Here is a 26,495-nt window from a genome sequence, read left to right on the forward strand (position 1 = left end):
TTCGGCGGCGGTGCCCTTTATAAAGCAAAATACTTTTTACAGTGCTTAGTTCTATTGGCCTTCGTGGCGGCAACTACCTGCGCACCAGCTCCAGGTGGTTGGGGACATCACGGTGCTATAGTTGCCGTTCCAGCTGTCCATACCGCCGTAGTTGCCACACCTGTTATTGCTACTCCAGTCGCTCATGGTGTAGTTGTGGCTGCTCCTGTTCATCACGGTGCCGCTTTCGCTCACGGATGGGGACATGGATGGGGACACGGATGGGGTCATGGTTGGTAGATAAATAAACGATACTTGAAGCTAAATATTTAATTTTATACAAAAAAAAACAATATTCGCTTATATATTAACAATAAAAAAGTTAATAGTGTTTAAAGAATAATAAACTTTGATCTTTATATTAGTTTTTTTGAGTACTAAGAAAATTGTGATGTTATTAGATTGTTTCTTATATAAATATAAAATAATTATAAATCTTTTTCTTCGATTATTTCAAAACTACAACATTTATTGATTAAATATTCCATTAATGACGTTTTACTGAATGCAGCTCCTGGTGAATATACACCGCCACTGTAACAAACACAATTTACGTGCAGTTTATGAATTTAATATGTCAAATTGACATTTTATAACCTTGACGATGATATTGCCGGTAGTTCAAACGATCTTTCAATACAATTTATTAATGTTATGGATGTTTGAAGATAAATTTGAACTACTACATAAACAAACTATATATGGTTCAGTTATTTATATGTAGTAGTTCAAATTAACCTTGGATCTGTTGTATTGGGGAGGAAAAAGAAACAACGTTGTCGCTTGTTCAAGAGTTTATACAAGACTATTTTCACAGAATATACCATAAGAAGAAATGCAAACTTAATTGGTATTCAGTGGAGACAACATGGCGGATTTTCGATGCCAGTACCCACGATGGTACGTGGCAGAATTAATCTATTTTCGCGGTTCATTCAAGTGTAATTTTAATCCACTTTCGATCTTAGAACTGGGACACGTTTATTTACAATATAATATTCATATACATTTTCAATCAAACCAAGGAAAATGTACCAAAGTACTTTAAAAGACAATATGTCCAACAACATGTTCCAATTTGAAACGTCTTCAATGTCTTTAATTGCTCTTTGTTATTCTCCAAACTGTTTTTCAATTTTTATATTTTGACAGTTGTATACCGATGAATCGCCATTTCCCTAAGTGTTAAATTGTACTTACTAGTTCCAGCTAAACTTCAATGGCTCTTCTATAGGTTAATTTGCTAGATGTTGAATGTTTTTGGTTTAGTACACAGTCATTAACTTTGGCGTGACTGTAATTTTCATAAATGAATGTAGACAATGAAAGATAGATGAGACGAATACTTGAAATTTGTAAAATCACCGAAAATTATTTTCACACAAGCGATAATTTGATGTTGACACATCGGGAAAGTGTTTGGGAAATTAATACAAATGATTATTCATTTTGACAAATGACATTGACAGTACTGACACATTTTTATTACACTAACGTCACGATTGGCATGTGTGTCTCTGAATTCAGATGAAAGTCGACGTCTTATTGGGTATGTTCCGTGACTACTTTATTTACCAAAATGACATAGACAAACTTATTGTCTTGAGACAGTACAGTTTACAATATTCCCAACTAAACTATTTCGGTGATTTACACGTAGATTGCGCTACTATGACTACCATTTTAATTATTGATACAAGAATAATATCCATACAATTGATAAAAAAATACATTTTCATTTATTCAATTCTTAAGAAAATAATACCAGTAGTTCAAATGAACTTTTGATACATTTGTTTTCCAATTTTGAGAGTGAATTTGAACTACTATGTAAAAATTCAATTGGAAAAATTCTTATGGTTCAATAATTTGTACACAGTAGGTCAAAATTGACCTTCAAACATCTAGATTCAATTGATATAATCTAATTAATTCCAAACAGTATTTCTGATGACGCGTTTGTTTAAGTTTCTGATTGACTAAGAAACATGCAACATTTTTTTTCTTTCGGTTACTTTAACTAAATCAAAATAATGAATAAGCTTTTTCTTAACCTTACTTTTTGGGTAGTTTCTCCTTTTCGCTCGAAATCATGATCGCCGCTGCGACTATAGCGTAAGATGAGAACCGATATGCCGGATTTCTAGTTTTAAATCTCGCCAGAATACTTTTATTCGGCGGTACGGTAAATTCTTGATCCTTATCGGTCAATTTTTCTTTCCACCCTTCCCCGTAAAAAGTATTCTGATACCAACAGTTTTCAACAGTTTCTTCTGAAGGCGTTTTATCCTTCGTCTTGAGATATCCCGCTGTAAATATATGAGGGTACTGAAACGAAGATGTTTTTGCGAATTTGAGGATTTAACAAAAAAAAATTAATACATACATTAAGTAGAAGCCATCTGCCGCATCGAAACGGCGCTAAAATCATACATAATAATAAGATGAGCTGCAAGGTAAGAAAATTCCAAAAAGTTTGGACGTGAACCAACATGTCAACTTGAACCGGTCGACGATTTTCGTTTTCGTACAAAAACTTTTGAGTTTCTTCCATCACTAGTTTATCACATGCCACTGAATACATTGTCCAACCATTAACGGTTTTGGAGTATCGGGGTAAATGGCTGAAAAAATCAAAGTTGTTGGTATTGTGGTGAAAATTTTAATACGACTTTCGACATGGATTGAACCAATAGCAATGTGCCGATCAACTCGCTTCGAATTTTCATGATGAAACACCATCTTGAACCCCCAAACTTCGCTGGTATTCTGCATTCAATACCCCGAGATTGAGACATATTGGGGCCTTAGTTCCACTCGCATACATTCAACATTTCATGAACATTTGAAGCAAGATCATAACAGGCGACGAATCATGGATCAAAGCATATGAATCTGAAACTAACAACTATCGATTGTAAGGGTCTTTCAAGACGAGCCAAATCCAACAAAATTTGAACACTTCGAAGCAAATAGTCGCCTGTTTCATCAGAATAACTGGACATGACGCCACCGTTCCATTAGATCAAGCTAGAAGTGTTCAAAAAACATCAGGGAAGGCAAATCATTCTCCAAAACGTTTTTAAACAATCAAAACATCGAATTGATGCCCTACAGCTCTTGTAGTTGAGTAAAAAAACTCACCAAACCTTCAATTTCGGTCGAAAGTTGTACTTTTTTTCTGGACAGATCACTTTTTTCATTTCTTTGAACTGTAAACCATGTTTAACAGCGTAGACGAAGCTCTCCCACGTACCGAAATTGATAATAGGCCCATCATCTCGACTTTCAAACCACATATTAGCATGTACCACCACCGAATTCAAAGTACCATCGAATTTTTCGTTTAGATAAGTTAGTCCCAAATCACTTGGTAAGCAATCCAAACCGCACGCACTTACTATATACAATCCTGAAACGAATATGTGATTAACAATATAATTTCACCCCATATTTTTCGTTAAATTACCCTTCTCTTTAGCTATATTGTTAAATTTTTCAGGAAGTGAGTTTATATATTCAGGTTCGCCACTTATATCCAAGTGATGGGTACCAGCAATAACGCAAGCTTCAACCACGGGTAATCCTAAAGTGTTATAAGGTCCGCATAAGTTGATTAAAATTTTTGTTTTTCGTGCCATCTTAAGCAGCGATTCGTCATCGTTCACATCGGCTAATACGATGGGTGTTGAAGATAAATCCACCCCTGGAATCATTAATAACGTATATCTCAATAGTTTTGTAATAATACAATTTCAAAACGGTTTTGTAGACAAGATTTTTTTATTTCGAATGCATTAAAAAGCTGGAAATACAAAGAAACAATTATGATTTGCTTAGACAGACCCCTAAGTCTGACTTAATTCGTATTGCTACGAACAAGTTTGGTTTGTAGGCCGGCCCTGTCCAGCTACAATGGAATTTCACAATTTGGTGAAGCCACATATCGTGGGATTCGTTTTATATTCGAATGTAAACAATTTTTTATAGCTAGCGGTTTATTCACAGTATTTCTTCTAAGCAATTTCTAGGAAAGTCTATTTATTTATTTTTTTTCTAGAATTTTATTTAGATGTATAAATGATGTGTGTAAACGCAGTTTGTTTTAATTTTAAATAAATAGTTGCAGTGAAAATAATTATTTAAGTGATATTTATAAGTAAATTATTATAAGTTAAGTGTAGATAAATTAAGAACGTAAAAGATAGTGTTTATTAATTCATCCCACGAATTGAAAGAGTGTAAAAACCGTTACGGGATTTTTCAAAACGAAAGTATTTCACACAGAAGCATGTGAAGAAGGAATACCATGTTGAAACCTCCCTTCAACCCTTCAAGTATTTTTAAAAATGACCAGAACTATTAGTAGAGATAGCAAAAGATAGAGTGGGTGTTTCATTAAAAAAATTAACACGTGAATACCATATCATATCGTGAGAATTGGCACTTGACGTTACCAAAAGGCCAATGTCCTTCGAGAAACCGATCAAGCGCTCTGAATGGAACTTTTGAAGTCTTTAACCCGCTGGACGCTTACAAATGACGTGGTCTGCAGTTTCATCCTCCTCCATACATCAGCCGAATACTCCGTAACGCCCATGGTGTGGGAATGGAGTTTTAGAACACCGTGTCCGGTTAAATGTCCAGTCACTAATCGTAACAATTCAATTGGATCAGTTGTTTGGTGTTAGACGCGCAAGGTCCATCTATACGTGCCTTTGATTGTCTCATGCCAGATGCCTCTATCAATATCTGCCTTGCAAGAACAATTTTGAGAGCTGCGATAGCAAAAAAAGTCAAAAAACTGCAAAAGAGTCCTCAATATACCCCAAATAGATACCAAGATCTGTCATCAACTTAACTTAACTTAAGGGGGAGAATCATTGTTATGGAAGATGAAAAATACTTCAAACTAACTAATTTGGAAGTCAAATTAAATGATGGTTCTTATAGGGGCAATATAGAAGAGTCCAATAATGATGTAATATATAGAGAAAAGCAAAATTCCTAGCAAAGTTCTAGTCTGGTATAAGATTTAGACAAGAGAGATATAGACCTCATGTGGGACGAGTGAGGAGGGGAGTAGTAGATTCTGAAAGGTATACAGAGTTTTCCAGGACTTGATGCAAACATTTCGAGAGTAAGTAGATAACGTCATATGACCCGTAAACCTTGCAAAATAATGTATTTACAGTTTGTGCTCTATAGTATCAATTTTGCAGTAAGAAAAACTGGTAATCTCAACATTTCAATGGACTAATCGAAGTTGCAGGAATAATATTAGAAATCCAGGACAAAAAATACAATTCCAAGTCTTTTCCAGGTTTTTCAGGAAACCTGATAAGTTTTTTGTGTGTATTTAAAACTTCACTTACCAATTTTATCTCCCACTTGAGCAAGAACATCTTTTATCTTTTTCTCCGATCGTCCAGCTACGCCCCATGTGAAGTTTCTTCCATTTTCCTTTGACAATTCTTGGAGAACTGGAATGCAGTACATCCCAGTTACACCAGTTGCGCCCAGCAATAGAAAATCCAAGCGATCTTCGCTCATTTTCTAAAAGAAACTCTAACGAATTATCATTATAAATAAATCGTTTTATTATTGTCTGAGATTAGATGAAAATTCTGAAATTAATTTGGTTTATTAATCATGAAAACATTCAGAAATTAGATAGGGTTCTAAATAAATCATGTCGTCTTCACTTATCGACTGGTTTAGTAGCTTTCTCAAAGACCAATCCATCCATTTCGCTATGGATAGACACACCTCAAAAAGTGAACGCTGGTGTTTCCCAGGGATCCATCTTGTCACCTACTCCTGTACATCAACGATCTTCTCGACGAAACTGCAAAGCCGATCTATCGACCACCCCCAACTCGGCTAACATCCAAATCCGTAGGTTCAACAGATCACCACCATCAATACTTGAGTTTAATGCAGCTGCTATTCTTGCCAAGAAGACTGGCACTGCGGCGCAGGATTTGGTTCTATCTGGACAAAATATATCACCATCGCCGCCAATTCGCTTGTTGAGCGTGGAGGTTGGAAGCAATATGTCCTGGCATATTAAAGTGGCCGATTTAATCACAAACACTTGTAGTCCTCTTTAAGACCAAAAAACTATATATGTAGCAACAGCTTCTAGTTCTCTACAGGACTCAGAGTCGTACATCTTTGAAATATTGCTAGCACATTTGGAGCTGGGATTCAAAGCATCCTGAAGGATGCTCTACTCAATTTAGAAGAGAGCAATTTGATTTATAGGCGACCCAGATAACTGGATAACTTCGCTGGTCACTGACCTGATTTTCTTTCACCAATAATACCACGACAGATGCTCTTCCGAGCTGTCTAACAAAATCCCCCCTAGAATAGTTTTAGCAAGACCTACTCGACAGGCAGACGTGGCTCATAAAGATCGAGTTTGCCTGGAGGCGCCCAGAACTTCAATTTATCGAGAGTTATTTCTTTGGAGAAGTGAAATCATGTAGAAACAGCTACCAAGTAACGTTTTTCCCTAACACCACAACCTACAGAAGTTCAAGATCAATATCCAAAGGCATCTTCATATGGCAAGCACCACTCGAATTGCTTGATTGTAAAAAAAAATCTGATCCCTAGCGACTTTTTCCTACTTCCTAGTGTCAAAATTTTTTTACAGGAGTGAGATTTAGTCTCCAAAGGAGACTATATAGAAAAATAAAAATGATTGCAGAAAAAGAAACATTTCAGACAACTCTCGTAAAATAAAAAACTGAATGACGTACTATCTAAATGCAATTTTATTTAATTTTGTGTTCGTGTTGAACGAAACCGGTCGGATGGGAATTACTATATATTTAGAAATTTCCATATAATGATTTCAAGGTCAAATACACCTGTATCAAAACAACTTGTTCAATAATTGTTTAATATTATATAATATCATCAAGGTCAGACCAGTACGTTAGAAAATGATTTGACAAAAGTTTAGAATCATTTCAAAGATGGTAGGAAGAATGTAGAGCAGCCATACAAAAAATCGGGAGCTTATTGTTCATAAAATGATAGATATCGAGGAAATCTGGAAAAGGGACAAAAATAATGAATCAAAAATAGAAAGATTTAGTAAATAAACCAAAGTAAGTCCAGGCAAGTAATAACTTTTGGTGGTTCCATTATACTGTTTGTTGAGAAGCAAGGGGGAGGATTTTTATCCCACATATCTTCGCAATTCCAGCATCAGCTGTCTTTTGAAGATTTTCCGCTCCAATTTAAAAAAAAATTGAATAAATTTAGTTATAAAAAAACCAGTTGAAGTTAATGATCACAAACTCGAACTTAAAGAGTTTCGTCGCGCTTTTGTCTTTGATTTTTCATCTGCGATTAATACTGGAGCTTGTTTGTCCAACCTCTTCTTCAGCTGTACAAAGTCATCATTTTCTTCAAGAGGTATTGTCTGGGGTACATCTAAGACCTCTCCTCGCATTGTGATAGTTCGCAGCTTTTTCTAATTGATCCAAGACGTCTACTCCTCATCTATTGGAGTATCTTTTGTTCTTAAATCTACCTAAAACTCCTTGATTTTCTCGTTAATATGATTTTCTATTGTTGCCTTTTTATTCTCGATATTCGATTGTAGCTTCTTATTCATCGTTGTTAAATTCTTCTCCATATCAGATTCAAGGGGTGAAATTCTATTTTCTACGTGGAAATATCGTTTTTTATTTCAGAAATTGGAGGAATCCATGTGGAAGACTCCTCTTTGAAGAGAGATAAGTTTCTGGATCGAATCCGTCACTTACCAGTTCATTCGGCTTTCAGTTCCGTCACATTCAGGTCACCAAGTTTCTTAGCCATCTTCGTGGTCGAAATATCGTCCTTCATGAGGGAAATATCGTTTTTTATTTCAGAAATTGTTGAGCTTCATGTGGAAGACTTCTCTTTGAAGAGAGATAAGTTTCTGGATCAAATCCGTCACTTACCAGTTCAGTTCGGCTTTCAGTTCCGTCACATTCAGGTCACCAAGTTTCTTAGCCATCTTCGTGGTCGAAATATCGTCCTTCATGAGGGAAATATCGTTTTTTATTTCAGAAATTGTTGAGCTTCATATGGAAGACTCCTCTTTGAAGAGAGATAAGTTTCTGGATCAAATCCGTCACTTACCAGTTCAGTTCGGCTTTCAGTTCCGTCACATTCAGGTCACCAAGTTTCTTAGCCATCTTCGTGGTCGAAATATCGTCCTTCATGAGGGAAATATCGTTTTTTATTTCAGAAATTGTCGAGATTTATGTGGAAGACTCCTCTTTGATAAGAGATAAGTTTCTGGATCGAATCCGTCACTTACCAGTTCATTCGGCTTTCAGTTCCGTCACATTCAGGTCACCAAGTTTCTTAGCCGTCTTCGTGGTCGAAATATCGTCCTTCATGAGGGAAATATCGTTTTTTATTTCAGAAATTGTCGAGATTTATGTGGAAGACTCCTCTTTGATAAGAGATAAGTTTCTGGATCGAATCCGTCACTTACCAGTTCATTCGGCTTTCAGTTCCGTCACATTCAGGTCACCAAGTTTCTTAGCCGTCTTCGTGGTCGAAATATCGTCCTTCATGAGGGAAATATCGTTTTTTATTTCAGAAATTGTCGAGATTTATGTGGAAGACTCCTCTTTGATAAGAGATAAGTTTCTGGATCGAATCCGTCACTTACCAGTTCATTCGGCTTTCAGTTCCGTCACATTCAGGTCACCAAGTTTCTTAGCCGTCTTCGTGGTCGAAATATCGTCCTTCATGAGGGAAATATCGTTTTTTATTTCAGAAATTGTCGAGATTTATGTGGAAGACTCCTCTTTGATAAGAGATAAGTTTCTGGATCGAATCCGTCACTTACCAGTTCATTCGGCTTTCAGTTCCGTCACATTCAGGTCACCAAGTTTCTTAGCCGTCTTCGTGGTCGAAATATCGTCCTTCATGAGGGAAATATCGTTTTTTATTTCAGAAATTGTCGAGATTTATGTGGAAGACTCCTCTTTGAAGAGAGATAAGTTTCTGGATCAAATCCGTCACTTACCAGTTCAGTTCGGCTTTCAGTTCCGTCACATTCAGGTCACCAAGTTTCTTAGCCATCTTCGTGGTCGAAATATCGTCCTCCATGAGGGAAATATCGTTTTTTATTTCAGAAATTGTTGAGCTTCATGTGGAAGACTTCTCTTTGAAGAGAGATAAGTTTCTGGATCAAATCCGTCACTTACCAGTTCAGTTCGGCTTTCAGTTCCGTCACATTCAGGTCACCAAGTTTCTTAGCCATCTTCGTGGTCGAAATATCGTCCTTCATGAGGGAAATATCGTTTTTTATTTCAGAAATTGTTGAGCTTCATGTGGAAGACTTCTCTTTGAAGAGAGATAAGTTTCTGGATCAAATCCGTCACTTACCAGTTCAGTTCGGCTTTCAGTTCCGTCACATTCAGGTCACCAAGTTTCTTAGCCATCTTCGTGGTCGAAATATCGTCCTTCATGAGGGAAATATCGTTTTTTATTTCAGAAATTGTTGAGCTTCATATGGAAGACTCCTCTTTGAAGAGAGATAAGTTTCTGGATCAAATCCGTCACTTACCAGTTCAGTTCGGCTTTCAGTTCCGTCACATTCAGGTCACCAAGTTTCTTAGCCATCTTCGTGGTCGAAATATCGTCCTTCATGAGGGAAATATCGTTTTTTATTTCAGAAATTGTCGAGATTTATGTGGAAGACTCCTCTTTGATAAGAGATAAGTTTCTGGATCGAATCCGTCACTTACCAGTTCATTCGGCTTTCAGTTCCGTCACATTCAGGTCACCAAGTTTCTTAGCCGTCTTCGTGGTCGAAATATCGTCCTTCATGAGGGAAATATCGTTTTTTATTTCAGAAATTGTCGAGATTTATGTGGAAGACTCCTCTTTGATAAGAGATAAGTTTCTGGATCGAATCCGTCACTTACCAGTTCATTCGGCTTTCAGTTCCGTCACATTCAGGTCACCAAGTTTCTTAGCCGTCTTCGTGGTCGAAATATCGTCCTTCATGAGGGAAATATCGTTTTTTATTTCAGAAATTGTCGAGATTTATGTGGAAGACTCCTCTTTGATAAGAGATAAGTTTCTGGATCGAATCCGTCACTTACCAGTTCATTCGGCTTTCAGTTCCGTCACATTCAGGTCACCAAGTTTCTTAGCCGTCTTCGTGGTCGAAATATCGTCCTTCATGAGGGAAATATCGTTTTTTATTTCAGAAATTGTCGAGATTTATGTGGAAGACTCCTCTTTGATAAGAGATAAGTTTCTGGATCGAATCCGTCACTTACCAGTTCATTCGGCTTTCAGTTCCGTCACATTCAGGTCACCAAGTTTCTTAGCCGTCTTCGTGGTCGAAATATCGTCCTTCATGAGGGAAATATCGTTTTTTATTTCAGAAATTGTCGAGATTTATGTGGAAGACTCCTCTTTGAAGAGAGATAAGTTTCTGGATCAAATCCGTCACTTACCAGTTCAGTTCGGCTTTCAGTTCCGTCACATTCAGGTCACCAAGTTTCTTAGCCATCTTCGTGGTCGAAATATCGTCCTCCATGAGGGAAATATCGTTTTTTATTTCAGAAATTGTTGAGCTTCATGTGGAAGACTTCTCTTTGAAGAGAGATAAGTTTCTGGATCGAATCCGTCACTTACCAGTTCAGTTCTGCTTTCAGTTCCGTCACATTCAGGTCACCAAGTTTCTTAGCCATCTTCGTGGTCGAAATATCGTCCTTCATGAGGGAAATATCGTTTTTTATTTCAGAAATTGTTGAGCTTCATGTGGAAGACTTCTCTTTGAAGAGAGATAAGTTTCTGGATCGAATCCGTCACTTACCAGTTCAGTTCTGCTTTCAGTTCCGTCACATTCAGGTCACCAAGTTTCTTAGCCATCTTCGTGGTCGAAATATCGTCCTTCATGAGGGAAATATCGTTTTTTATTTCAGAAATTGGAGGAATCCATGTGGAAGACTCCTCTTTGAAGAGAGATAAGTTTCTGGATCGAATCCGTCACTTACCAGTTCATTCGGCTTTCAGTTCCGTCACATTCAGGTCACCAAGTTTCTTAGTCATCTTCGTGGTCGAAATATCGTCCTTCATGGGGGAAATATCGTTTTTTATTTCAGAAATTGTTGAGCTTCATGTGGAAGACTTCTCTTTGAAGAGAGATAAGTTTCTGGATCGAATCCGTCACTTACCAGTTCAGTTCTGCTTTCAGTTCCGTCACATTCAGGTCACCAAGTTTCTTAGCCATCTTCGTGGTCGAAATATCGTCCTTCATGAGGGAAATATCGTTTTTTATTTCAGAAATTGTTGAGCTTCATATGGAAGACTCCTCTTTGAAGAGAGATAAGTTTCTGGATCAAATCCGTCACTTACCAGTTCAGTTCGGCTTTCAGTTCCGTCACATTCAGGTCACCAAGTTTCTTAGTCATCTTCGTGGTCGAAATATCGTCCTCCATGAGGGAAATATCGTTTTTTATTTCAGAAATTGTTGAGCTTCATGTGGAAGACTTCTCTTTGAAGAGAGATAAGTTTCTGGATCGAATCCGTCACTTGCCAGTTCAGTTCTGCTTTCAGTTCCGTCACATTCAGGTCACCAAGTTTCTTAGCCATCTTCGTGGTCGAAATATCGTCCTCCATGAGGGAAATATCGTTTTTTATTTCAGAAATTGTTGAGCTTCATGTGGAAGACTTCTCTTTGAAGAGAGATAAGTTTCTGGATCGAATCCGTCACTTACCAGTTCAGTTCGGCTTTCAGTTCCGTCACATTCAGGTCACCAAGTTTCTTAGCCATCTTCGTGGTCGAAATATCGTCCTTCATGAGGGAAATATCGTTTTTTATTTCAGAAATTGGAGGAATCCATGTGGAAGACTCCTCTTTGAAGAGAGATAAGTTTCTGGATCGAATCCGTCACTTACCAGTTCAGTTCGGCTTTCAGTTCCGTCACATTCAGGTCACCAAGTTTCTTAGTCATCTTCGTGGTCGAAATATCGTCCTCCATGAGGGAAATATCGTTTTTTATTTCAGAAATTGTTGAGCTTCATGTGGAAGACTTCTCTTTGAAGAGAGATAAGATTCTGGATCGAATCCGTCACTTACCAGTTCATTCGGCTTTCAGTTCCGTCACATTCAGGTCACCAAGTTTCTTAGTCATCTTCGTGGTCGAAATATCGTCCTTCATGGGGGAAATATCGTTTTTTATTTCAGAAATTGTTGAGCTTCATGTGGAAGACTTCTCTTTGAAGAGAGATAAGTTTCTGGATCAAATCCGTCACTTACCAGTTCAGTTCGGCTTTCAGTTCCGTCACATTCAGGTCACCAAGTTTCTTAGTCATCTTCGTGGTCGAAATATCGTCCTCCATGAGGGAAATATCGTTTTTTATTTCAGAAATTGTTGAGCTTCATGTGGAAGACTTCTCTTTGAAGAGAGATAAGTTTCTGGATCGAATCCGTCACTTGCCAGTTCAGTTCTGCTTTCAGTTCCGTCACATTCAGGTCACCAAGTTTCTTAGCCATCTTCGTGGTCGAAATATCGTCCTCCATGAGGGAAATATCGTTTTTTATTTCAGAAATTGTTGAGCTTCATGTGGAAGACTTCTCTTTGAAGAGAGATAAGTTTCTGGATCGAATCCGTCACTTACCAGTTCAGTTCGGCTTTCAGTTCCGTCACATTCAGGTCACCAAGTTTCTTAGCCATCTTCGTGGTCGAAATATCGTCCTTCATGAGGGAAATATCGTTTTTTATTTCAGAAATTGGAGGAATCCATGTGGAAGACTCCTCTTTGAAGAGAGATAAGTTTCTGGATCGAATCCGTCACTTACCAGTTCATTCGGCTTTCAGTTCCGTCACATTCAGGTCACCAAGTTTCTTAGTCATCTTCGTGGTCGAAATATCGTCCTCCATGAGGGAAATATCGTTTTTTATTTCAGAAATTGTTGAGCTTCATGTGGAAGACTTCTCTTTGAAGAGAGATAAGATTCTGGATCGAATCCGTCACTTACCAGTTCAGTTCGGCTTTCAGTTCCGTCACATTCAGGTCACCAAGTTTCTTAGCCATGTTTATGTCACTATTTATTTGTAATACCCCACACCTGACACCTATGTAATGTTTTTCTTATTCACTTATACTTTTTCTATCGATGGAGTCGATTTAGAAATATTGTCTTTTAATCACTTAATTTATTTAACAACAAAATTGATTTTCACTTTTGGTACCAATGAAATGTATATTAATAGGTACTTACTAAAATGTATTTCACTCTATTTTCAGCAAAATTCGATACCTTCACTTTTTTTTCAATCAATATTTATCTAGATTTCTAGAATGATGTGAATTCTAAACACATACCATATTTACTGTAAATATCAAGAATCGTCCATCAAAAACAAGTATAAAGGTCGCATGAATTTGCTTATTAAATCGATAGTATAAATTTCCTTATATACACTACCGGTCAAAAGTTATTGCCCGCCCCATAAGGCCTGTATCATACGTATGCGGCCCCGGAAACCTTGTCACACATACACATTTTTTGCATGTTTTTCCGTGTATATTCAGGCTAAATGCATTGTGGTGATTTGTGATGTAGTAATCATGGAAATAAGGCATAGAAGAATGAAAAAACGAACTACACTAACACTTACAATTACACTGTCTGACGCGCGTTTCGATAACCAAGTTATCGTCTTCAGTGACTCAAAGTAAACTGTGAATTCCAATTTAGAAGAAACGAAATTTATCTTTGTATTTTCACCAATTTGTGTGTGATGGTCCCAAAAGTACCTGGCCTAACAAAGAAAACACAAAAATATAATAAGAGTCGTCAAGTTCCTTAAAATGGCCATTAACTGACGACTTCACCTCTTCATTGTTGGAGAATGTTTGACCACCGAGCCATTTTTACAAGTCTCGGAACAAAAAATAATCAGAGGAGGCTAAATCTGGCGAATAAGGTAGCAATTCAAACTTTAATTCATTAATTTGGTAATATGGGATATTCCCTACCCCGATGTAAGGAAGCGTCAGGTTTGAAGATATCTTCTAAACGGAAAATAGCATATGTATGTAGTCAATGACCTTACGTAAGAAAAAGTTAATTTTACCCTTCCCCCTCATGTCAATTGACATAAGGAATGTTCAGCTCCACCCACCCCCAACGAACCTAACGTGCAAACGCGGCCCCCAGCTTTCTCATGCTGAAATTTTCAGTTAATATGTGATGTACCGCACTTTTTGAAATGCCTACTATGTCAGCTAGTTCACGCACTTTCAGTCGACGATTATCCAGTTCCCCTTTGTGGATTTTCTTCAATATTTCTGGGGTCTTCACCTCATTTAATCGACAACAACGATGCTGGTTTTCGCAGGTTTTACGGCCTCGTTTAAACTGTGCTACCCAATATTTTACTGTTGATAACGAAGGACCAGTCTCACAAAAAGAAGAATTTAGCTCAGCTAAATATTAAACAACGTGGAGTCTTCAATCTTGAAACGTATACTCCATAGAGTGTGTACTTTCTAATCTAGTGGTATTTTTCAAGCAACTACCACCATCTGTAAGTCAGGCCAGGTACTTCTGGGACCATCTTGGTACTGCTGAGATAGCAGCAGAGATGAAATGGAGAGAAGCTGGTTTTTTTTAGAAGGGTAGCAGTAAAGAAACTTTTTGAAGACCTCAAAATAAAATTGACAGGTTGTAGTGGGCAGAAGAATAAGAAAATTGGACACTTGAAGAATGAGAACGAGTTTTATTATAAGGATAAGTCAAAGTTAGAGGTTTTTGGGTCTAAGAAAAGACTGTAAAATACTGCGGAGTCCTGGTGATGGTTAGATATGTTTTGGAGGAAGGGTGTTTACCAGGAAGGAACCCTGGTAAACATTAAAGGGGTTTTGAAGGAAGAAGGCTATAAAGAAATATTAGAGGAAAATCGAAGTACAAACCATGAAATTTATACAATTTTGAATGAGGCTCGTTTATAAAGACAAAAATATTACGGACGAAGACAGACTCTTGAAACAAGTTGCATGGAAGATACCAGAAGGCAAGAGGAAAAGATGTAGACCAAAAAATCGGTGGAGTAAAGCGGTGGAAGAAGACCTTAAGAAGGTAAATGTAGTAGGTTCTCATACAGTTCAAACAAAAACATTTTTGAACAGTCAAAACATCGAATTATTGAATAAATCGCGAGGTCAACGTTCTTCTTTACTCAAAGAAGCGTTTAAATTACTTGTTTTGGAGGTACTTCAATCGGAATGGAAATTGGTTCAAAACGCTTACTACAGAGTATTCATATTGAACTCGTCTTCACCCTGGAGCCGGTGTTGCCTGGATGTAGCAGAAACCCAAAATTCGGCGAAAGCGTAGCGACTTTGATGTATTTTGGAAATACCCGGAACTCGTTTGTTGTTTGGTTTTTATCATAGCAGGCGGTTTATTGTCATTATTTCTTTTTAACTAGTTTCTAGTAAAGTCTGCTTATTTATTTGTTTTGTTTCTTTATTTTCTAGAACTTTTGAGAATTTCTTTCGGTATATATAAGGGAGTTTGTGTAGCGCGCAGTTTATTTTAGTTCATAATAAATATTCATAGTGATCAGACGTAAATAGAAGAATTTGAATAAAGTATATAAGTGAATTATACAAATTAGTTAAGTGTAAGGTAAAATATTTAAATAAATACGAATAATAAAATACACCAATGAGGAGTATTTCAACTTTTATTTTCCAAAATTTTCTTTTATATTTTAAAACAAATATAATTGAAAAAATCATAAATCATTCGATTTTAGAATCTCAAATTCCAATGTTTTGTGATCGATGAGAGTTTTCATCAAAGAAGTTTTCCCAAAGGCAGATCCGGTGGAATATACTCCTCCCCTAAAATATAAAAATACCATGCACTCTCACGAAAATACTTGAAAATATTTGGTAGGTGCATAATCGTATAGGAAAAGGACGAGAAAAGAAGAAAAATAACCTTTAATTTAATAAATAACAATCTAGATTGTTAAATACATTCTATGACTTTTCAGTTTCAGGTAAATCACCTATCAGCTGATTAACAACATCTAGATCACAGTTTCCGAACGTCACTTTCAATTTAACACATTCAACCCCAACCAAAATTGATAAACTTTTCCCTGGGCACGAAAAATTTTCAGAAATCCAAAGTGATTATTGTTGCAGTGATCATTTTGGAAAACTGCAGTATTGTATTTTATGAAAAAATATAAATAATTGTGATAATAACAACAATTTTTGTGATATTTTCTAATTAAAATTTCGTTTTTTCAAATATGTCATTTTTTTTACCCTTAGAAACAAAATTTACCAAAAATAGGTACAGGGGGACACTAAATAAATATTTTAATAAAATATTATTCGAGTTATGATTAAGAAAACAAAAATGGAATAAAATCAAATGGACCAAGTTTAGGGTAATATTTCAAGGACTCAGAATAGTCCAACCAAGCTGTAAAACATTCAAATATGGCCCCTTAAGTCGTGAAGAAGATTTTAAATAAAATGCGGCGTGCGGAGATCGCCCTGGACTGTGAGTAAAGTTCAGTTTTAAACCTATGGACCGCACCGGGGTTCAACGTATTAAACAGGATCTTCGAAATTGTTTAATATTTGTTATTGAGCAGTTATCAAAGATTTACCACCTCTAATGGATTTAGCCCCAAAAATTTGAAATGAATAAACTATTTTTAATCTATCAATGACGCTGCTTACGATAATTAATAGTAAATAGCCATTTAAGGGGTGCTTTGGTCCGAAAAAAATAACCTAAACCCAAAAATGACAATATAAAAAGTAGGGTAGAAACAATCAAAACATAATGACTACAACCCGATTAACTAAATCATTTTCCGAACAACAATGAACGTGATCCGGGTTAGTTTCCGAACATTCCATACAATAAGTAACAATGTCTTTAATAAAGGAGAAGAAGAAGACCACTGCTTTCTAGAACATCTTAAGACGTTAAGAAGAAGACAACTGCTTTATAGAATGCCTTAAGACCTTAAGAAGAAGACAACTGCTCTATAGTCTGCCATAAGACGTTTAGAAGAAGACAACTGCTTTATAGAACGCCTCAAGATGTTAAGAAGAAGATAACTTCTTTCTAGTATGCCTTAAGACGTTAAGAATAAGATAACTTCTTTCTAGTATGCCTTAAGACGTTAAGAAGAAAACAACTGCTTTACATAACGCCTTAACACGTTAAGAAGAACACAACTGCTCTATAGTCTGCCTTAAGACGTTAAGAAGAAGACAAATTGCTTCATAGAATGCCTTAAGACGATAAGAAGAAGACAGCTGCTTTATAGAACGCCTCAAGACGTTAAGAAGAAGATAACTTCTTTCTAGTATGCCTCAAGACGTTAAGAAGATAACTTCTTTCTAGTATGCCTTAAGACGTTAAGAAGAAGACAACTGCTTTATAGAACGCCTCAAGACGTTAAGAAGAAGATAACTTCTTTCTAGTATGCCTTAAGACGTTAAGAAGAAGACAACTGCTTTATAGAACGCCTCAAGACGTTAAGAAGAAGATAACTTCTTTCTAGTATGCCTTAAGACGTTAAGAAGAAAACAACTGCTTTACATAACGCCTTAACACGTTAAGAAGAACACAACTGCTCTATAGTCTGCCTTAAGACGTTAAGAAGAAGACAAATTGCTTCATAGAATGCCTTAAGACGATAAGAAGAAGACAGCTGCTTTATAGAACGCCTCAAGACGTTAAGAAGAAGATAACTTCTTTCTAGTATGCCTCAAGACGTTAAGAAGAAGATAACTTCTTTCTAGTATGCCTTAAGACGTTAAGAAGAAGACAACTGCTTTATAGAACGCCTCAAGACGTTAAGAAGAAGATAACTTCTTTCTAGTATGCCTCAAGACGTTAAGAAGAAGACAACTGCTTTATAGAACGCCTCAAGACGTTAAGAAGAAGATAACTTCTTTCTAGTATGCCTTAAGACGTTAAGAAGAAGACAACTGCTTTATAGAACGCCTCAAGACGTTAAGAAGAAGATAACTTCTTTCTAGTATGCCTTAAGACGTTAAGAAGAAAACAACTGCTTTACATAACGCCTTAACACGTTAAGAAGAACACAACTGCTCTATAGTCTGCCTTAAGACGTTAAGAAGAAGACAAATTGCTTCATAGAATGCCTTAAGACGATAAGAAGAAGACAGCTGCTTTATAGAACGCCTCAAGACGTTAAGAAGAAGACAACTGCTTTATAGAACGCCTCAAGACGTTAAGAAGAAGATAACTTCTTTCTAGTATGCCTTAAGACGTTAAGAAGAAAACAACTGCTTTACATAACGCCTTAAGACGTTAAGAAGAAAACAACTGCTTTACATAACGCCTTAACACGTTAAGAAGAACACAACTGCTCTATAGTCTGCCTTAAGACGTTAAGAAGAAGACAAATTGCTTCATAGAATGCCTTAAGACGTTAAGAAGAAGACAGCTGCTTTATAGAATGCCTCAAGACGAAGATAACTTCTTTCTAGTATGCCTTAACACGTTCTTCATGAATGAGGCTTCCGAAAAGTCTCCATTGATAACCGAAATTGGACATGGTCCATCTTATATATGAAGAAGATTCTTGATTACGAAGAGGCTTAGTAATCCATAACGTGTCAGGGTGTAGAAAGACATACATACGTACAAGATACTTTCAAGACTTTCAGGCTTTCAGTATCGAAGTCTTAAATTGGACTGAATCACAGGAGATATCAGGATTATTGAAACAGAGGATATAGACATTGAAAGGAATTATTAGAAACAGCTATAATCCACTAATATATTGTCGTAGTGGGGATAAAGATGTTAATTAAAAGCATATTTTGATAATTTCAAAGGGGCAGAGATCTGATTGGCTAATAATGAAGTAGTATGAAGTCGACAGTTTATTGTCGAATGGGTTGTGGTTGCATTCTGTTCTCTAGAAATATTTAAACACAACATAAACCGGTATTTAATATAGATGATTCATCTTGTATATACAAAAAAGTGTCGAAACATTGAAATCCTATCAATATATTATAATTTCGAAACAGATTTTCGTATGTTAAATAGTATAATTTGCAAATAACAAATAGTAAAGTGGATCATTATGGAAAATTGAGAAAAATAATGTTGAAATCTTACTTCGATGGTAATTTGTCTTTTTCTGTTAGAATGGCAATTGCTGAACCTACAATTCCCAAACAAGTAACTCCGTAGGCTGGATTTCGTGCTGTAAACGACGCCAATATATTTTTATTCGGCGGTTTATCGTATTGATCATTTTTATTCGGTAATTTTTCTTTCCACCCTTCTCCATAAAAAGTTACTCGATAAAAAGTATTTTGTAACGCCCGTTCTGATGGAAACTGCCCTTTCCTAAACAACCCGAAAGTGAAAATTGCTGGATACTGAAATAATAATACATACAATAAACAGAAATATATTACGAGCGCGATGTACGAGGGACCGTGATGTATATACGAGGAGCAATCAACAAATCTCTCATTCAAAGATAAAAGCCACACTCGGGCTACACTTCAGTAAGTACCCGGTTTAAAATCATGATAGAAACACGTTAGTTTAGCGTTTTCAGATAGCGGACACTAGTATTTCCGTTTTTATTACTTTAAAACCTATTTTTACGGTATATGTGATAGGTTTTTACGTTTTTATTCAACCACACCGAGAAATGCAACCATTTTTTAGGTTAGGTTAGGTTAAGTAATCGTAATCGGCCGAGAAAAACATATTTTTCTATGGCGATATGTTTCAATGATCAAAAGGAATTTCCGTTTCGTTCAATTCATAAATTCAATTCAAAAAATCAAATTTAACCAAACCTAACAAATTATTGACAAAATCGTACTGATTTCAGGCATCTAGGATCTCGATAAATGGATTTTGGGACCTCGAAAATGCCAAATTAGATTGTTATCATGATTCTAAATCAGGTAGATATGAAAGTTTTTTCTAATTTTCAATCTGTCACAATAACGATGGCGATTGAACGAAGAGAAACTTTTCAAAAGTTGGCACGGTTATAATATTGGCAATTTACGTCACGTTTTACATTTCACCTGTCAAAATTTTATATAAATCTGATTGTTAGATTAGGATTTTAATGCTCAAATAAAAAAAAAACAAAGAAAAGTTACATAATTATTATACTGAAAGAGTTCCGTCCTAAGATGTTCTTTGCTTTTAAAATTATCTACGCCACCAAGTCTCCGGACTGTTTACAATGTTTCCGACCATTATGTATCGTCCCTTACAGTCTGTAACTTCTGATGATGATTAGGGGATGCACGCAATTAATAGAATCGTATATAAACAAGATCATACTGAACTGGATTTAATCTTTCACTAGACTTTCCTCCCAAATATTTTATATGCTACAAAAGACTTATCAAGCCTCATCTAATAATCACTGTTAAGTACCGCAGACTTCGAGAACATCTCAACACCCCTACATCTTCGGGAAGATATCCCTTTCATAGTTCATAGTATGGGCGACCAAAAGTCGTTAATCACATAGGCTTGTCTTGCTCCACTTGAAATAACAAAAGGCCGACCTTCTGTGAGAAACCGAAACTTTTTGACGAATTCGGATTTGATAGTTAACCAGCCGAAAAGGAAGAAAGTGCGGTGAGTTTGTTTTTTTCCCGGATGAAGACCTCCAGTCACCGTGTCAATAAAATCCAGCAGCTGATCGATTTCGCGTACCTACTGCGGGCGCAGCTTTGCGACTTTTGGAGTCAACTCATTGTTCGATGAAGTTCTTACATGGACCTATCGATTGGAAGCTCTGGGTGGAGGAGGGTTGTACATCGAGTCGACTTTTGGACCTGGGAACGTTAAGTACTGAGCTATCTCGACAGCCTTAACCGTCCTTCTTCTTTGTTTATTCCGTGCCTTGTCAAAAGCACCGGTCAGAGCTTCGACATCGATCGAAATCGATGCTTTGGAGGTAGGTGGTTCCGTGGTCTTTGTTTGCTAAGAGTCCTTGGATCGGCAGATGTCCCGCATGCTAGCGGCCGCTGGGTCCCTTCACCTACGTCAAGGTCGAAAGGTTACTTGAGGGGAAAGGTTCCTCTTTACTCTTTTGTGGAATTATCATGGTGCTAAGCCTGGTTAATACGGTGGATGTGGATAAACGGGAAGACTTTCAGTGAGCAGAAACTAGTTTTATCATGTTATTGGGGCAATCTTAGTTTCTTAGTAGTCAATTGCCTGTTTTAATGAAGTTTTTACAGTTTTTCATGTGTTTTTGTCTTCAAAGAATATCCTCATCATTCTTCGTCTTGAAATAAAACATTTCCATTTTTTTCACCAATTGTAAACACTTAAAAGTTGCCATTTTATGATAATTTGTATTTATTGATCACACCTCGTATATTTTTTAAAGTGAAGCAAAATTTGACTTACGTTAATCATTAAATTTCTACCGCAACGGAATTGAACGAAAAGTAACCAAACTATAATAGCGAAAAATATGACAATCAATCGAAGGAAACTTTTATCGTTAGAGAGAGTTTCAATTTGAACCGGTCGTTTATTTTCATTTTCGTATAAATATTCTTGAGTTTTCCTCATAACCACTTTATCGGCTGTGAAGTAAAACAATGACCAACCGCCGATCTTTCGATTACGGTGCAAAGTATACCTGAAAAAGTAGAATTATATCTAAATCTATTTGTTTAATTAACACATAGAGTTTCATCTTTGAACGTAGGTAGACCTTCCTCAACATTTACTAACTTTCTCTGTTTGTCATTATCTAAATCTTGCCTGTTTTTTTACATTCATCCATCTTTTTCTACGTCTTTCGTTTCTCCATTTATAAATATTTTGTTGCATCATTTATTCTTTTGTCTGATATCGTGACTGGTTAATTTACATTTCAGTGTCCTTATCCTCTTTCTACCTTTCTCATAGTTTACTATCTTCAAAATTGCACTCAACCCCATCATCCTATAGTATCCAGAATATTATCTGCACTAACCACTAACCACTAACCACCTTCTAGTTTGTTCTCTTCAAGGTTTACCCCGGTTCTTCAAGACTTTATCCAGCCTTTCAGAAAACGTCATCATAGTCAACTCCCTCGTAATATCCAGAATTTTGTAGTAACCACATCTCAATAGTTTCCAATTTGTTCTTTTTAGAATCTCTCTAGGTTCTTCACAGTTCTCTTTCTATTCCAGATCTTTTCTTTTTATGTAAAAAGCAAACACGAAATGATAAACTCGAGTTGTGCTTGCTGTGTGAAGATGCCTGTGGATATTGATCTTGAACTTCTGTAGGTTGTAGTGCCTTGGTAGTCCCGATACATTGACGATTTGGGTGTCTTCAGGCGAACTCGGTGCTCATGAGCCATGTCTTGCAAATACCGTCCTAGGTGGGATTATGTTAAACAGCTCGGAAGAGCATTTGCCGTGGTCGTATCGGTAAAACAGAGTCAGATCAGCGACTATTCTTCTAAGCTCCAAGCTGCCAACTCTGGATCGCCTATAAGTCAAACTGCTCTCTTCTATGTTGAGTCGAGCATCTTCAGAGTATGCTTGGGAGCCGAGCTCCAAATAAGCGAGCAATACAGCAAATATGGACCTTTTAGAGAATTTGAAGCTGTTGCGAGATAAATAGATTTGTCGTCTTAAAAATGGCTCCAAGTTTTCTTGAAGCTGACACCCAACAAGCGAATTTGTGGTGATTATGTTCACAGATGACCAAATCCCGAGCTGCAGTGCAAATATTCTTTGTGTCTTTACTGCAATAAACTCAAACAAACTGCTTCCATTCCACTCCAGGATGTTTTCAAGATCGGTATTGGTTTGTTGTTGTCTATAGATTTGGATGTTTATTGAGGTTCTTCGTAAAGTTCTTCGTCATTTCACTAAATTTCATCTTTCCAAAGTTTCCAGATGATTAGTTGCACTGAACACAACTTAATAGTTTCCAGTTTGTCCTCTTTGGTTCTTCAAAGCTTTCTTTGTATTTCAGCTCTTCTTAAGATGCCAGTACATCTAATCTGAAAGATAGTTTCTAAGTTTTTCTCTTTAATAATGTTCTGCAGAAGTATTGATACAAGGTCCTTAGGCAGATTAGTAGCTATGAAATGTATAGTGAATAAAGCAAAGTCTTGAACAGTTATTTGGATTATTTTATAACTTACTTAACTTTCAGCTCCGGTAGGAATGTAGCCGGCTTAGGTTGGGGGAACATTCTTTTCTTTAACCGACTATATCTTGTACCGTGGTACAATGCGTGAACAAGACTATTCCAAGTACCACAACCGACAATAGGTCCCGGTCCGACATCTTCGTACCAACCTTCGAAATAAGCCACTACCGAATTAAGTACCCCATCGAATTGCTGCTCGAGATAAACCAAACCCAAATCAGACGGTATAGTATCTACTCCACAACACATTACTATATATACTCCTGAAATACGAGGTTATTTTTAAGAATAAATCTATAGGAATCTCGATTATACCTTTTTCTTGAGCTGGTGCGTGATATTTTGTATACATTGTTTCGATGTATTCCGGTTCGGCTGTTATATCGACGTGATGAGTTCCGGCTGCGATACAAGCCTCTACGACGGGATAACCGTATTTTGCATATGGTCCGCAACAATTGATCAGAACTCTGGTTCTTTCGGCCATTTTTTTGAGCGATTCTCGATCTGATACATCTGCTATCACAATCGGAATATGGGATAAATCGATACCTGTAAACGATGCAATACAAAACGTTGGTAGTGCAAGTTTTTCAAATTCTAAAGGTGATTTCCATTAATAATCATCCATAGCTACCAAAGCACATATTTCCCGTACACTACAACCTACAGAATTTCAAGATCAATATCCATAGGCTTCCCCATACGGCAGGCACAACTGGAATTATTCGACTGCTTGCTTATCACATGAAAAACAAACAAACAAAAATTTTTCTGCACAGTGATGAAATGCCAACAATTGTTGTCCATTCATCCTTACAGATCCATCTAGCGCTCTAAATTGTCAATACAAACTTGACCTTGTGTCAGCTGCTTGAATCGACTATAAAATTGATGGTTTGTTATGCCAATACAAAGAAAGCAATCTTTGAAGAACCAAAGAAGACAAACTAGAAGCTATTAGATATGTTGAGTGCAAATAATCATCTGGACAATATGGAAAGATGAAATTTAGTATAATGATGATTTACGAAGAACCCCAATAAACACCCAAATCCGTAGAGAACAACAGATAAATTTTGAAAACATTCTGGAGTGGGATGGAAGGAATCTGATTGAGTAGAGCTGTTTTTACGAGGAAGTTTTGCACTGCAGATCATGATTTGGTCTTCTCTGGACGTGAAATCACCACAAATTCGCTTATTGGGTGTCAGCATCACGAAAACTCGGAGTCATTTTTAAGACGACAAATCTATTTATCTCGCAACAGCTTCAAATTCTCTAAAAGGTCCATATTTGCTGTATTGCTCGCATATTTGGAGCTCGGCTCCCAAGCATACTCTGAAGATGTTCGACTCAACATAGAAGAGAGCAGTTCGACTTATAGGCGATCCAGAGTTGGCAGCTTGGAGCTTAGAAGAATAGTCGCTGATCTGACTCTGTTTTACCGATACGACCACGGCAAATGCTCTTCCGAGCTGTTTAACATAATCCCACCTAGGACGGTATTTGCAAGACATGGCTCATGAGCACCGAGTTCGCCTGAAGACGCCCAAATCGTCAATGTATCGGGACTACCAAGGCACTACAACCTACAGAAGTTCAAGATCAATATCCACAGGCATCTTCACACAGCAAGCACAACTCGAGTTTATCATTTCGTGTTTGCTTTTTACATAAAAAGAAAAGATCTGGAATAGAAAGAGAACTGTGAAGAACCTAGAGAGATTCTAAAAAGAACAAATTGGAAACTATTGAGATGTGGTTACTACAAAATTCTGGATATTACGAGGGAATTGACTATGATGACGTTTTCTGAAAGACTGGATAAAGTCTTTCTGGTCTTCGTAGGTCGTACGACCTCGTTTAAACTCTTCTACCCAATATTCTACTATTGATAACGAAGGACCAGTCTCATCCAGAGTAGAATCTAGTTTAGCTTTCATATTGGTTGGATTTTAGTCTTTCAAATAAAAATATTGAATCACATAACAATGACCAATTTTTTCCATGTTTACAAATTCACTAAAAACGTTCACTATCATCTCTAGGTCAGACCTGGTACTTCTGGGACCATCCTCGTATTTCTCACTATTCAACGCTGTATCGTTCACCTAAACAGGTAGCCATGAACCCATCATCAACTTCCAAACAAAAGTAATGTTCTGCCGGAAAGACATAACATTTAGTCATTCTGAACCAAGAATTGGAGTTGAAGGAGAAGAATTATTTACAGGGTAAGAAAAAGAAGACAAAATGATGATTCGGATTCATCGAGTGTCTGTCCATGCTGGAACTGAACTTCCCTTTATTATAAGCCATCTAAAGAAGCCCTGAAACAAGCAATGGACGTCACTCGGTATAGGTCAGGCCTGATACTTCTGGACCTCGTAAATTTAACTTTGGTCGTTACTTCTTCAATAAAATTACGCATTCTTAACTAAAATTATGAAATTAGATGAAAAAAAAAATAGATTAAATTGTAATTTTTTCAATTCTTCACAACTTTATATGCAATATAATTATGTTTTGTCGTATTCAGTACTATAATCTATTTTCTCTTATGCTTATATAAATAATTATAACAACTCACCCATTTGCTTTTCTGTTTCTTTAAGAGTTTCCCTTAATTTATTTTCTGAACGTCCAGATACACCCCAAGTTAAATTTCTACCATTTTCTTTGGTTAATTTGTACAAATAAGGGATACAGAAAAATCCACTTGTACCAGTTGCTCCAAATAAAAGTAGATCCAATGTTGGTAGATCCATTCTCTAAATACAACTGCAAGAATTTTTTTGAAATATTTTTTTATTAAAATCCAACGAGTGGGTTGTTATTGTGAGTTGATACATTAAAAATTTATATTTACAAATTTTGATATGTACAAAACGAGCAGTTACTTTAAGAAAAAACTAAAATTAAATACTTTTATCAGTAAATATTGTTGATTGAATCGTACTTACTTCAACCCAATCTGAACTTGATATGGACGTTAAAACTTATCAACAACCGAATTACCGTAAGAATACAAAGTTGTTTACAATTTAGAACATACGTTCAAGGTATTCCGGTCGATTCGACGATGTATTGACCTCGATAATTACATTTTTATCGGTCGGTTAAAAATCATTTGAAATAATTAAATTTGAAGCTAGCTTGCTATTGGTGCGTACTTGATATAACAATTAATTTAAAAAATAATAGAAATATGCAGTAGATTTAATAA

At 36.5% G+C, this 26,495-nt stretch overlaps 2 protein-coding genes across 2 annotated transcripts; both read right to left on the minus strand.

Moving 5' to 3' along the window:
• Positions 1 to 298: 298 nt before the first annotated feature.
• LOC130448427 (saccharopine dehydrogenase-like oxidoreductase) lies at positions 299 to 13,455 on the minus strand. Its single transcript, XM_056785805.1, has 7 exons — positions 13,307 to 13,455; positions 5,415 to 5,595; positions 3,509 to 3,745; positions 3,184 to 3,451; positions 2,426 to 2,663; positions 2,099 to 2,367; positions 299 to 573 (listed from the first exon to the last, which is right to left on the minus strand). Exons 2-7 carry the CDS (start codon positions 5,590 to 5,592, stop codon positions 468 to 470), a joined length of 1,296 nt encoding a protein of 431 aa, XP_056641783.1. The 5' UTR covers positions 5,593 to 5,595; positions 13,307 to 13,455; the 3' UTR covers positions 299 to 467.
• Positions 13,456 to 15,735: 2,280 nt separating this feature from the next.
• Positions 15,736 to 26,456, minus strand: LOC130448426 (saccharopine dehydrogenase-like oxidoreductase). The gene is made up of 7 exons (XM_056785802.1): positions 26,233 to 26,456; positions 25,860 to 26,050; positions 23,582 to 23,818; positions 23,259 to 23,529; positions 21,512 to 21,749; positions 19,229 to 19,494; positions 15,736 to 15,939 (listed from the first exon to the last, which is right to left on the minus strand). The coding sequence occupies exons 2-7, from the start codon at positions 26,035 to 26,037 to the stop codon at positions 15,831 to 15,833; spliced, it is 1,299 nt and encodes a 432-aa protein (XP_056641780.1). The 5' UTR covers positions 26,038 to 26,050; positions 26,233 to 26,456; the 3' UTR covers positions 15,736 to 15,830.
• Between the last annotated feature and the right edge of the window lie 39 nt (positions 26,457 to 26,495).

The sequence above is a fragment of the Diorhabda sublineata genome, chromosome 8, assembly GCF_026230105.1.
Source record: "Diorhabda sublineata isolate icDioSubl1.1 chromosome 8, icDioSubl1.1, whole genome shotgun sequence".
Taxonomy (NCBI): Eukaryota; Metazoa; Arthropoda; class Insecta; order Coleoptera; family Chrysomelidae; genus Diorhabda; species Diorhabda sublineata.

Coding starts and splice junctions, on each gene's coding strand:
- LOC130448427 (XM_056785805.1), bottom strand. CDS start 5,592: ATGAGCGAAGATCGCTTGGATTTTCTATTGCTGGGCGCAACTGGTGTA. Junction 2,664..3,183: donor CGACCGAAATTGAAGGTTTG/GTGAGTTTTTTT, acceptor TGATTTTTTCAG/CCATTTACCCCGATACTCCA. Junction 2,368..2,425: donor GCAGATGGCTTCTACTTAAT/GTATGTATTAAT, acceptor TCTTCGTTTCAG/TACCCTCATATATTTACAGC.
- LOC130448426 (XM_056785802.1), bottom strand. CDS start 26,037: ATGGATCTACCAACATTGGATCTACTTTTATTTGGAGCAACTGGTACA. Junction 23,530..23,581: donor CGCACCAGCTCAAGAAAAAG/GTATAATCGAGA, acceptor CTCGTATTTCAG/GAGTATATATAGTAATGTGT. Junction 19,495..21,511: donor GTAGAAATTTAATGATTAAC/GTAAGTCAAATT, acceptor TTATTATTTCAG/TATCCAGCAATTTTCACTTT.